At 35.6% G+C, this 12,734-nt stretch overlaps 1 protein-coding gene and 1 long non-coding RNA gene across 4 annotated transcripts; one reads left to right on the top strand and one right to left on the bottom strand.

The window, feature by feature from the left end:
- Positions 1 to 1,082: 1,082 nt before the first annotated feature.
- LOC101247345 (uncharacterized) lies at positions 1,083 to 7,898 on the top strand. Of its 3 annotated transcripts, XM_010326094.4 has the most exons (8): positions 1,083 to 1,322; positions 1,552 to 2,247; positions 3,925 to 4,164; positions 4,665 to 4,754; positions 6,418 to 6,567; positions 6,678 to 6,802; positions 7,154 to 7,283; positions 7,365 to 7,898. In XM_010326094.4, exons 2-8 carry the CDS (start codon positions 1,561 to 1,563, stop codon positions 7,488 to 7,490), a joined length of 1,548 nt encoding a protein of 515 aa, XP_010324396.2. In that variant the 5' UTR covers positions 1,083 to 1,322; positions 1,552 to 1,560; the 3' UTR covers positions 7,491 to 7,898. The 3 variants fall into 3 exon arrangements, 2 of the variants coding, with proteins under 2 accessions (XP_010324396.2, XP_004244288.2); XM_004244240.5 differs by having other exon boundaries at positions 1,083 to 2,247; XR_011210834.1 differs by having other exon boundaries at positions 1,136 to 2,247; positions 6,889 to 7,283.
- Positions 7,899 to 7,921: 23 nt separating this feature from the next.
- LOC101249941 (uncharacterized) lies at positions 7,922 to 8,905 on the bottom strand. Its single transcript, XR_011210835.1, has 2 exons — positions 8,437 to 8,905; positions 7,922 to 8,251 (listed from the first exon to the last, which is right to left on the bottom strand). It is a non-coding gene; the product is annotated as an uncharacterized lncRNA (long non-coding RNA).
- Positions 8,906 to 12,734: the final 3,829 nt, after the last annotated feature.

Here is a 12,734-nt window from a genome sequence, read left to right as displayed (position 1 = left end):
AAAATCTGGCTCGCCACTCTCCATTCTTTCTCGCCTCTCTCGCTTTATACACAGAAGTGTATAATTCTGTTTCTGTTTTGTATAAAGCGAGAGAAAATTGTATATACACATGCAAAAATATATATCTTCGTGTTATACACTTAATTATACAATTTACAAACATTTTACTTCAGATATTGCAGAGAAAAAGGCCAACGAATTATACAATTGCGAATTATACAATTGTAGTGAAATACAATTTTCTCTAGCTTTATACAACAGAAGTGTATATATTGTGTTTCTGTTTTTGTATAAAGCGAGAAAAACATATATCTTCTTGATATACACTTATAATTATGCAATATACATACATTTTAATTCGATTCAACTGTATGCAAAACAAATTATACAATTGCAGCGAAATAGGCCAGCGAATTAAACAATTTAGGCCGGCGAATTATACAATTGTATATGTATAGCGAATTATACAGTTTTATGTTTGCTATGTAGTACAATTATGCAAACTTTGCTATAGCATACAAATATGAAATTTTTATTTGCTATATGTGAAAGTTACCCTATATAAATTCACTACAATTAAGTGGTTCAATAAAAGGCACTAGCAACCCATATACACATAAGTAAGTATATATTTAGTAATAATCTTTTACTAGTATTTTTTTCCTCCAAAGAAAATTAATATTTCCTCTGTCCACTTTTATTTGTTATATTGCGTTTTTCGAAAGTCAATTTGATTGATTTTCAAAGTTAAATTAGATTATATTAATTTGATATTTTAAACAAAAAATTTAGATATTAAAAAACTATATACTATGAATTGAAATTTTTTACATATCAATAAGTGAAAAAATACATCTTAAAACGTTAGTCAAAATTTTTAAATAGAAACCATGACAAATAATACACAACGGAGGGAGTAATAAATAACACATGCCGCGTTTGTATAGGATTAAAAATCTCCAATCCACGGTTTCTGACTTAAAAGGCCCAATAGGAAAATGCCATGATGTCAACACAATGGGCCCCAGTCGGCCCAATTTGAAAACAATTTTTTATCTTCAGAACCACCAGAAGTCATCGCTGCTTACGTGGCACTAGATGAGAAAGGGTGTGCGCATTACGCACACAAAACATATCTTCCCCACTCCCTTTTGTCTTTTTTTATCTCTTCAAATAGAAAAAAAAAAAATCTATTTTCATGGTCTTTTAAAAACCCTAATCGTGGATTCTGATAAGGTAATTTCACTGTTTTTGGGCACCGACGCCATCGGAAACGGTTCAATTTGAGCTAGAGCTGTGTTCTAGAAGCTTCGCCGATCCTGGTATATTTCTGGAAACTTTTATTGGTAGTTTATGTGTTTATGAACTTGGATTTTAGTTTGTTGAACTTGAGATAGACTATTACGTATGGAATCTAAGTTGTGATGGATCAAGTGAGGCTGTTTAACTTATAATCGATGCTTGTTGTAGTAGTATGGTTTGATGCTGTTTTGTTATAGATTTGAATTTATTCGAATATTATAAAAGAATTTAGTGGTGATTTTGGTGAAGTTTTGGAAAATGATGTCTGTGGAGAGATCATTTGAAGCATGGGAAGAGGTGCAAAGACATGGGCAGGATTTAGCGGATAAGCTTGCTCAAGGAGTTACTGGTTTGATTCAATCGCATATAACTCCTCCGTCGTTTCCATGGCCATATTCTCAAAATTCCAAGCTTTTTGATGTAGAGTTGATGGCTGAAAGTTTTATTCCGAGAGATTTTGGGATAGCTGTGGATAAATCTGCTATTGCAGGGGTTTCAGCAATTTTTGATATGGGGAACAGAATAGGGCAAGCTTCTAAGCTTTTTGATGTAGAGTTGCCAAGTCAAAATTTCATTCCGAGGGATTTTGGGATAGCCGTGGATAGCTCTGCAATTCCAGGGGTTTCATCGATTTTTGAAATTGGAAACAGGATAGGGCAGGCTGGAGCAGACTTTGGGGCTTGCTTGAATGGAATGGTTCACCAGTTTTTCAGGAAGTTGCCAGTGCCTTTTCGGCAAGATGAGAGTTTAAGATTGTCTTTGATGGCTGGGACAGAGAGCCAAAGAGCTGATTTGAGTGTTAACCTGCAGGAGGATTTGGGGTTGTTGGCCGAAAGATTTAGGGGATATGGGTATGCTGAAAATGATTCAGCTGAAGATAAACCAAGTGAAGAGGAGTTTCTTGATGTTAATTTGAAGGCATTCAAACACTTCGGCAGATCACAGGTAAATTTTAGTGAAAATTGAAAGGACTATGTTCTTGTGAAGTCACATCTATAATTTCTTCATATTTTCACTCATATTTTTGACACATGAAAAGATGACAACAACAGTACAGGGATGGAGGAGTCACTTATATGTTTTCAGTCACGCATATGATTCCTTGCTTAGCATGTTACAAACATTTGGTTGATGCTTGTTTTATAGAATACTTAAGGTGCAGTTTTATAAAATGAAGATTTCCATAAGTTTGTTGTTGGAGTCACGCCTTAGTAAGTATAATTTAGATTTTGCACTTGGAAGATACTTAAGCTGCAATATGTGATATATGAATATTTCCAAAGCTTGTACTCTGATTGTAAGCATTAGCAAATATTACATGCGCCTACAGTCTACAGGTTTAGAATGCTGCACTAATTGATCAAGGACTCAAGGTAGTGGTAGAGGTGTAGGAATTGACCTTAGTGACGTCAAAGGCTTTGCTTTCTAATGCTTAGTTCGCTTTCTTTCCGTCATATGGTGTTCGCCCTATAATAAGTAGTGACAGTGGTCCCCTTCAAATGTGTGGGTTAAGTTCTATTAGTGAATATGTAGGCAGAAGACCTGTTGAAGTGTTCGCGTAGCTTTTCAGAGGATAACTGAGGGAAAATCCTTTGAGGGGACCTAAAGCCAAACCCTGAAAGTTCCTTTAGAAAAATGTTAAGCCAAAGGCAACATTTATGGAGAATAACAAGTTGAATAGTTGCCAAGCATTCAGTTTACAATAGGTGGCAAAAAAAACTCTGATCCGAAGCAAACACGGAATCCTTGTAAATCAAGAAACATTTAAAAGGAAAAAGAAATATATAAAGAAATGCTAATTTTACAAGGAAACAAGAATGACAAAATTATCTAAACCAAAGAAAACTAAAATTCAAATCCTAAATTACCCGTGTAGTGCCCCTGGTGTTTAGCTCAATTGAGAAAGCTTGATGGCCTTGTGTCTTTGGTCGTATGTCCAAGCCCTACGCCAAGCGAACCAACTCTGGTGTTTAAGTAGGGAAGGGTAAAGGGGACAAGCCCATCATCCCACTGTTTCAAAGGCTGTGGTTGGCCCGAAAAGCCGGCTCCAGACAGATTTCTCGGTCCTTGGAAAAAACTAGAGTAGTACGTAGATAGCTGTAGTATGGACAAAATTTGTTTCACATATGAGAAATGAGTACTTCATATTTAGTGGTGATAGCCCTAGATTTTCCTTGTTATTTTATATTATGCAGGACATGTTGTAGCATCGGAGCTTCTTTGTGTGTTTCTTATTGTTATCAGTTTTTCAGTAAAGTATTCATCATTGCTGGCATTCAGCCACAACTGATCCAAAGCTCAACTAGCAATTAGCTTGCAATTGTCTTCTGATATGCTGAGTGCTCCTTGTTTTTAGATCCTGGCTTGGATGTTCCACATTTAAATGTCAATTTGTTTCTGTAGATAGAAAAAATAACAAACAGATCACCAAGTGACTGCGTGTTCATGTCATTTCATGTATCATGCATGTGTAAAGTAACAATTCTCTTGATCCGTGGTTACAGTTATGGGAGTGTACCTGTTCTAAACTTTTGTGGGTTGACTAGAGATGAGAAATATGTTGTGATTTATGCTCCTCTGTTGCGAGTTTTGAGATCTTACTTTCTTGATCTCCAAATGCAGGGTACAATCAACTTTTCGTCAACATATGAAAGTAGGACCAGGAATGTAGAAAGTTCTGTGGCTGCTAGAGGAGATTTGTGGAGAGTAGAGGCATCACAGGGCAGTTACACTTCAGGAAATGATAATTCTTCCCTGTTCCTTGTTCAACTTGGACCAGTACTTTTTGTCCGTGATTCAACACTACTTCTGCCAGTTCACTTGTCTAAGCAACACCTTCTTTGGTATGGCTATGACAGGAAGGTATCCAGACTATAACTTTAGGACATTGTTTGCTTGTATTGAAAAGTCTTCCAGTACTTTTGGCCTTCTGGGCACTGTTTGGGGGTGTGTGTGTGTGTGGGGGGGGGGGGTTACTGGTACTGGTTTTATTGTAGTATGTTCTGTTGTCCAGACACTAGTCTATCTATTCATGATAGTGTAGTTTGTGGTAGGTTTAATGTAATTGTTGAATCAGATTTGTCTTAAGTGATTTGCAGTCTAGAAGTAGGGTACCGCTATATGAATATACCATCTCTAATTTTCACATAGTTTATCTTATATTCTGGAGATGAGATGCCATGAAATCATTTTTAATACCGATCCTGCTTGATGTCCCTGTGTACCAAATTTAGTCAAGAAATTATTACCTTATTGACTGAATAATTTCAGAAACCTTGCATACCAAAATGACTCATTTTTTTACATTAGTTGTGTGTATAATAATTACGTTAATTTACTTGTCTCTTTTGACAAATGGACAGCGTGGAATGCATTCTATTTGTCCAGCTGTGTGGTCGAAACATCGAAGGTGGCTTCTTATGTCGATGATCTGTCTGAATCCTTTGGCCTGCGTAAGTAGAGTTTTATATTCATGTACACTACTGGTATTTCTGCTAGTTTTGTGGAGTTTTGGTTGCTCCCGTTCTTTTTTTTTTATCATGTTTGCGCATGCCACTTCTCTTTCATTGGAGAGTTACTTTCTTTGACTTTGTGCTAGCTGAGGATATAGCTGGTAACATTCCCCTGGCGGTCACGCTCTATTAAGTCTTTAATTTTTACAGAAAGATCTGAAAAGCTTTAGTCAGCATGCTCTCAGTCACTCTTCCCTATTCATGCATCCTTGAAATTTTTGCCTTATGTTCTAGTCCACATATTGTTGAGGTGATGATTATTGCGGCACTCTCCTGTTATGTCAGTGTTGTTCACAGTCTAGTGACCCATGATTTTGTTGGATGAGGGTTGTACCTCTTATTTGTTTTGTCATGTTTAAGGGCTCTGGTGACGGTAACGAGATGGTGTGCACATGATTGCTCTCTCTTCTTACCTATGTAATTGATTTGTTTGTTGCGCGCACGTTTTGCTGCTTGAACCCCCCACAAAAAAAAGTAAAAAACGGCAGGTGCTGTTGGAAAAGCATATTATTGCATTAGATTTTTATTTACTAAGTAATAGTCATACTCCACATTCTTCAGACCTGAGGGTGCTTTTCCTTGCCAATAAAGTAATAGTTCATTGATAGGCAGGAAGTCCTGGTTACCACTGATATATACAAAGTAGAGAACCTGCGTCATTTTTATATGGTTCTCTATTAAAACTACGAAATTCGCCTCAACATTCACTTCTCCTGAGTGTTTATTGAAAGATTGCTGCTTCTCCAGTATCTCCAGGTCTAGGCCGTAACTAATTGAGAACTTCTTTTTGCATCTCTTATGCCATTATATTACTATAGTATAGATTGCTCATTAGAGGCGAAGGAAGAAGATTGGTGTTCATCAATTAATTCAGAAATGCAGTAGCACAACTATATATGTCCATTAGTGAATCCTACAACATAATCTATTGAGTTGCTTCAACTTGATCTAAATTTTTTTATTACTAACTACATACCCTCAGCCACATATCAACAACAAAAACAAGTGGAGTCTGGGAGGTTATGCAGACCTCTTACCCCTAATTGTGGGTGGGTGGGGGGGGGGGGGGGGGGGGTTGTGGTGGTGGTAGAGAGGCTGTTTTTGGTAGACCTTTCAGCCATGATGTCCTAAATTTTTTAAGGCCTGGAGAAAACAGTTATTTGTCTCACAATACTTTCTTCGCGTCGGTAATTTCCCATAGCGAAATCCCCAACACTGCTTTACGTTTAGCACATGCTAGAACAGAGACCCAGTGATTAGAGGTGACTTGCAAACCTGATATTTTATACAGGATGCGGCGTTGAAGTATTCATCTTCATTAACTCGTTTGTTGGTGATCATGCTTAGTTTATACACAAGCAAGAACAGTTTTTTAAGGGAGCACGGTAACTTCTCTCATGCAGATAATCTAGATGCTTTTTTGGACAACCTGGTAATCTTTCTTTCCAGTTCTGGCTTAGATGGGTATGTGACCATTCCCCACTTAGGTAGCAGACTTGGTTCACAAGGATTTGATCTCAGATGCTTTTCTACACTGTTGTTTTTCTGGAATCGTAACTTTATTTTCTTTCTTAGTAACTTATTGAACCTCTTTATTTTGCAGTCGTTTATGGACTTGCAGTTTCCAAATGGTCAAATAACTTACGTATCTGGGGAGGGTTTGTCCACCAGTGCCTTTTTACCTCTATGTGGAGGTTTGCTTCAAGCCCAGGGTCAATACCCGGGGGATCTCAAGTTCAGTTTCTCTTGCAAGGTGAGGTGATGTTTAATGTGAGGAAGTATTTGACATTCAATGATTTCTGTACCTTTTCCCACTTTATCTGGTGTTTATTTAAGAACAATATTTTCACTTATTATATGCAGAATAAATGGGGAACATGCATTACACCGATGATGCATTGGCCCGACAAATCATTTAGTTTTGGGGTTACCCAGGCATTAGCTTGGAAGAGATCTGGTCTCATGTATAGGCCAACCATTCAAATAAGGTAATACTGACTGCTTCATATTTATTAACACAGACTTTTCTGCTATTTGCTGTTTATGGTGTTTCTATCAACATCTGATGGTGCAGTTGCATTAGCAAATATTGAGACGTTTCTGCCACAATTGTGTGGAGTTTTTTGGTTAGAAGTTCTCTACATTTTAATGTGAGGCTGTAATCTTCAATTATGATAGCCTTTTCCTGGTTTTCTCTCTGTTGTGACAATTATGTTCGTTGCATTTGCATTCTGCTTACATGTACAGTCACTTAGAGCTTGATAAGTATAGTTCATCTCTTCCTTCTTTAATGCGGTAACAAGATTATGAGTCACCTTCTAATCTCATTACACTATCAGCGTATGCCCGACATTTGGTGGGAGCACTCCCGGTTTGCAGGCAGACATCACACATTCTCTAAAGGAGGGATTAAATATCATCTGTGGCTGTGCACTTGCAACACACTCTTCTGCGTTTGCATCATTAGCTGTGAGTCATTCCTGAACTTTTACCCACGTTCCTGCTTCTTTCTTTTTGTTTGATAGAAATCTTTTTCTTGTGCAAATGCAGCTTGGGCGGTCAAAGTGGAATGGAAACGTTGGAAGCTCAGGGGTTGTTCTTAAGGTGGAAACCCCTCTTGGCAACACTGGCAGGCCGTCCTTCTCCATTCAGTTGAACAGCGGCATCGAGTTTTAATACACTTGAGAATTCCCCCCTGCCCAAAAACCACATAATACTGCAATCATCTGTAAATAGGACTGTTACATGTATAGTTCATCTACTGATCTCTTTACTGTGGTTATTTTTCTTTAATGGCAGAAAAGGGGGAAATCAGTAGCTCTTTAATCACACAAAGATAAGCGTATTTTTGGGGCTGATCTTCTAATTTTTGTATCCAAATTTCCTCTCTTAGAAGTCTCGAGCTCGTTATGCCGATGGTGTGCAGGAGGGAAGCTGTTGTAAATTATGTATCCCTTTTATTCCAAACTGACTGGTTTTTGGACTACTCCTTTTCCAATTCCATCCCATCAGCAAACTAATATATGCTTTTCGAAAGAATATATTATTATAACTGATGTATAAAACGTGTTTCAGTTTCAGTTGCATTGAATGTTCATACAAAAAAATAAATAATCGTGCATCTTTATTATTAATTATGTATTATTAATTATAAACAATGGTAATGAATTAGTATTCATTTACAATATTAGAATGAATTGACATTCTGACGAAAAAATAATAATAAAAGCTATCATCTAAAATGGTTAGAATCTACAGGCTTAGAGAGCGAGATTCAATGTTGGTACTGGCTTTAATACGCCATTAAGAGGATCACTAATAATAGCATTGAGCTCTTCAGTTTCAATTGCCTCATTTTGACCGTCTTTCTCATTCTTTCTGTATTCCCCATTCTTTCTTTTAACTCGGCAAAGTACATAATTTTCTTTGTTATTTTCCTAAAAAAAAAATAAAAATTGAAATTAATATGTCATTTTAATGAGGCCGTGGGTGGAAATTTGATATCTATCATACATATTTAAAAAATGTATAATATCGAGTATCGAATAATTATTTTGATTTTTTTTTCTTTTTCTTTTTTTAAATCAAAAACCTCAAGAATTCTGAATTGTGGTGAACTTACACGTAATTGTTTACGCAATTGGTTTTTGACTTCCGCTGATAACGAATATTCCTTCATAAGCCATTGTCCATCGTGTTCGGACCCTCTCAATTGATACCTTAAACTTCTTTTGTATCCCAAAACCGAACCTCTTTCACTAATTATAGCTTTTCCTCTGTCTTGTGATTTCCATGAACCATCTCCAACGGTTCGAACAAATCTCAAATTTCCTTTCTTCAATTTCTTCAGCTCTGTAAAACAATAAATCGTCTTCTCTTTTCTAGCATCAAAAAATACCCATGGGTCTTTTAAATAAAGATCTTCTTCTTCAATTGGAACTAATGTAGGCAACGGATTATCTATTACGTAATGTAAAAGGTATTTCATCAATTCTCTATCTGTAGGATGAAATCGAAATCCCTCTGTATACGCAGAATACGAGATACATTCTGGTTTGTAGGTCATGGTTTGAGCCATGATGTTTGAGCTTAATGTAACAACGATGTTTGTCTGTCTCTCTCTATATATAGAAACTTTTTACGTCGGTATAAGTATTGGTGCGAGGTTTGTCTGTATTGGTGCGAGGTTTGTCTGTATGTATATATATAGACTTCTTTTTTACGTCTGACAGTTTGTATTAAATTAGGAATAGGAATATGTATAAAGCCTTGTTTTTGTTTAATTAGGTAACTTAATATTGTGTTGGTATTATATTGTAACTTTAGAGGAATATGGAGATCGAATAAAGTAGGAAAGCCCTTCCATTTAAAGCGGTGGAGAAAAAAACCAAATTTGGGTAGAATTTTGCATGTTTACATTTAAATAAGGTCTGTCCGAATATAATAAAGGATACACTATTATAAATAAGGATTGTTAATGCATCAACGAGTATTGACCTAAACTGAATATTACACGGCCAAAGTTTTATTAAAAATCAACAAGAATTCCTTATAAAGAAAAAAATTTACGTGGATAAGCAAACTTATGCTATTTAATTACTCATCATAGTTATAGTTTGCTATAATTATCACTCGCGACTAACATCATACATTAATTACGTGGGGTAACTTCAAGTTTGTATAATTAGTCATGTTTGTATATGTATAATTCGCCAGGATATACAAATATAATATACAATTTTTTAGCGTATATACATATACAATTCACCTCTCTCCCACTCTTTGCCCTCTCTCGCTCGCCTCTCTCCTCTCTCTCTCTCTTAATCTCGCACGCCTCTCTCCTCCGTCTCCCAATCTCGCTTGTCATTTATACAAATGTATATGTATAATACAATTATATACAACTATATACATATGCAATTCACCTCTCTTCCCCTCTCTCCCTTGCCTCTCTCAATCTCGCTCGCCTCTCTCCTCTCTCTCTCTTAATCTCGCACGCCTCTCTCCTCCGTCTCCCAATCTCGCTTGTCATTTATACAAATGTATATGTATAATACAATTATATACAACTATATACATATGCAATTCACCTCTCTTCCCCTCTCTCCCTTGCCTCTCTCAATCTCGCTCGCCTCTCTCCTCTCTCTCTCTTAATCTCGCACGCCTTTCTCCTCCGTCTCCCAATCTCGCTTGTCATTTATACAAATGTATATGTATAATACAATTATATACAACTATATACATATGCAATTCACCTCTCTTCCCCTCTCTCCCTTGCCTCTCTCAATCTCGCTCGCCTCTCTCCTCTCTCTCCAATCTCTCATGTCATATATACAATTACATATGTATAATATACAATTATCTAACCAATATACATATGCAATTCACTTTTCTCCCACTCTTTTCCCCTCACTTTCGCCTCTTTCCTTTCTTTCCCAGTCTCGCTCACCTCTCTCCTCCAAATAACATATAGCTACAAATTGTAATTATCAAACTATAGCTATAAAGAGTAATTCATTATTTTTAAGTGGCTATATGTGAAAGTTTCCCAATTATAAAAGTGTTTTTGAAAAATGGTAATAAAAAAAGTGTCTCAAGTGTCCCAACTATAAGATAGCACCAAAAGTTAGAGGAATAAAAGGAGCAGAATCATCAAAAACGCAGCTACAATTCATGAGTTAAAATATAAAGCTAAAACACTCTAAATTGAACTCTTTCAACTCTTACTTTCAATCAAAGATTAAGTTGAAGGAAACAATCTTTCCAAAAATCAGCTCAATTAGACAAGTAGCGAAGCGGGAATTGCTATTTTAAATTAGGTGCTAGGGTTTATGCGAAAATCAGTACTCTCTCACTTTTCTTTCTACTTGATACTTCAAAATAAGACTTAAAAAAAGCTTTACATATGCGAAAGTCTTATATATGCACCATAATAGTTGACTTATAAGCATAAATGAACTAGTCAAATAGGACTTAAATTAGAAAAGAAATCCAAAACCTTGGACTTTTATTTATCCACGCAAAAAGGAAAAAGACTCGGAACTCAAACACTATCTAGAATTCAAATATTCCATACTTGTGTCAAACTTGACCCTTATGATTCTATGTGTCCCTGTATTTCATACTGAAGGTACTTTTAATGTCGATTAGTATTACTATAGGTTTTGGAGAGAAAGATAATCAGTTGATTGCCTAAAGAATAAAAGTGTGCTAAATTTCGTAATTTAAATAGCATTTGAAACAAAAGAAGGAAGTCATTCAATTAAACATTTGTTTCAGGATTACTTATAGTCAATCCTAAATGGGAATTCGTGTTGGGGTAGGAATAAGAAAAGGTAAATATGATAATTGTAGAGGAAATAGGAAAATCGAATAAAGTAATTATGGTAGGAAAAGCCTCCTATTATAAGTGTTGAGAAAAAAACAAATTTGGGTAGAATTTAGAGAAAATTACGTGGCTAAGCAAACTTATGCTATTTAATTATTTATCATAGCTACAGTTTGCTATAATTACCACTCGCGACTAACATTATACATTAATTACGTGGGCTAGCTTGGAGTTTGTATAATTAGTCATCTTTGTATATGTATAATTTGCTAGGATATACAAATACATATATATAATATGCAATTTTTTAACCTATATACACATACAATTCACCTCTCTCCCACTCTCTGCCATCTCTCGCTCGCCTCTCTCCTCCTTCTCTCAATCTCGCTCACCTGTCTCCTCCCTCTCCCAATCTCGTTTGCCATTTGTACAAATGTATATGTATAATATACAGTTATATACAATTATATACATATACAATTCACCTTTCTCCACTCTCTGCCCTCTCTCTCTCGCCTCTCTCCTCCCTCTCTCGATATCGCTCGCCTCTCTCCTCTCTCTCCCAATATCGCTCGCCGCTCTACTCCCTCTCCCAGTATCACTAGCCTCTCTCCTCCCTCTCCCAATCTCTCTGGCCATATATACAAATAAATATGTAAAATATATACAATTATCTAACCAATATACATATACAATTCACCTTTCTCCCACTCTTTCCTCCCTCTCTCCCAGTCTCGCTTGCATCTCTCCTCCATATAACATGTAGCTACAAATTGTAATTATCAAACTATAGCTATGGCGAGTAATTAATTATTTTTAAGTGGCTATACGTGAAAGTTTTCCTATAATTTATGGGGTATGACAAATCATCTTATTCAATACGTAGGGATGGCAATTGGGGCAGCGTGGGGGCGGGGCGAGAGCTGGATGGATTGAACTTAATTCTCATAAAAATTATCTTTCCCAATTTGCATAACAATTTTTTCATTTTCAACAAGCATCATCCATTCCTCATAGACCCCATATATTAATAGTCAATATTTTCTTAACCTACATTGACTTTACTCATATTTGGAATATTTTATGGGGTATACCCATTATATATATTAAATACTTACTAATTCTATATCTAAATTTATATGAATGCAATCTACAAATAGAAAATTTAAATACATTATCAAAGAGCGAGGATAACATACTATTTTTTCTTGGAGTGTGGTTTGTGGATCTCGTAGAGTAACAATTTTGGGGATAATAGTAGGGGCTTAAGACTTAAATAATGCATTATTAATTATAGAAGTTTGAATACAAGGCGTCTCAACCCTAAAACTACTAATAAAACCTCAAATTTATTCAATAATATATATATATATATATATATATATATATATATATATATATATATATATATATAGATTTCCTTTTACTTTATTTATTTATAAAACTACTCTTTCTTTTATGAAAAGTAGTGATTTTAATGAAGAATTGTGACTTTTTTTATAAAAAATTGTGACCTTTTCAAAGGCTTGCAACTTTTTCAAATAGTTGTGACCTTTTTTTTATAAGGCACTATATATAAATATTTGTTC

This window comes from Solanum lycopersicum, chromosome 7 (genome assembly GCF_036512215.1).
Source record: "Solanum lycopersicum chromosome 7, SLM_r2.1".
In the NCBI taxonomy this organism is placed as follows: domain Eukaryota; kingdom Viridiplantae; phylum Streptophyta; class Magnoliopsida; order Solanales; family Solanaceae; genus Solanum; species Solanum lycopersicum.
Note: the sequence above shows the minus strand (reverse complement) of the source record. Positions and strands in the feature narration are given on the sequence as shown.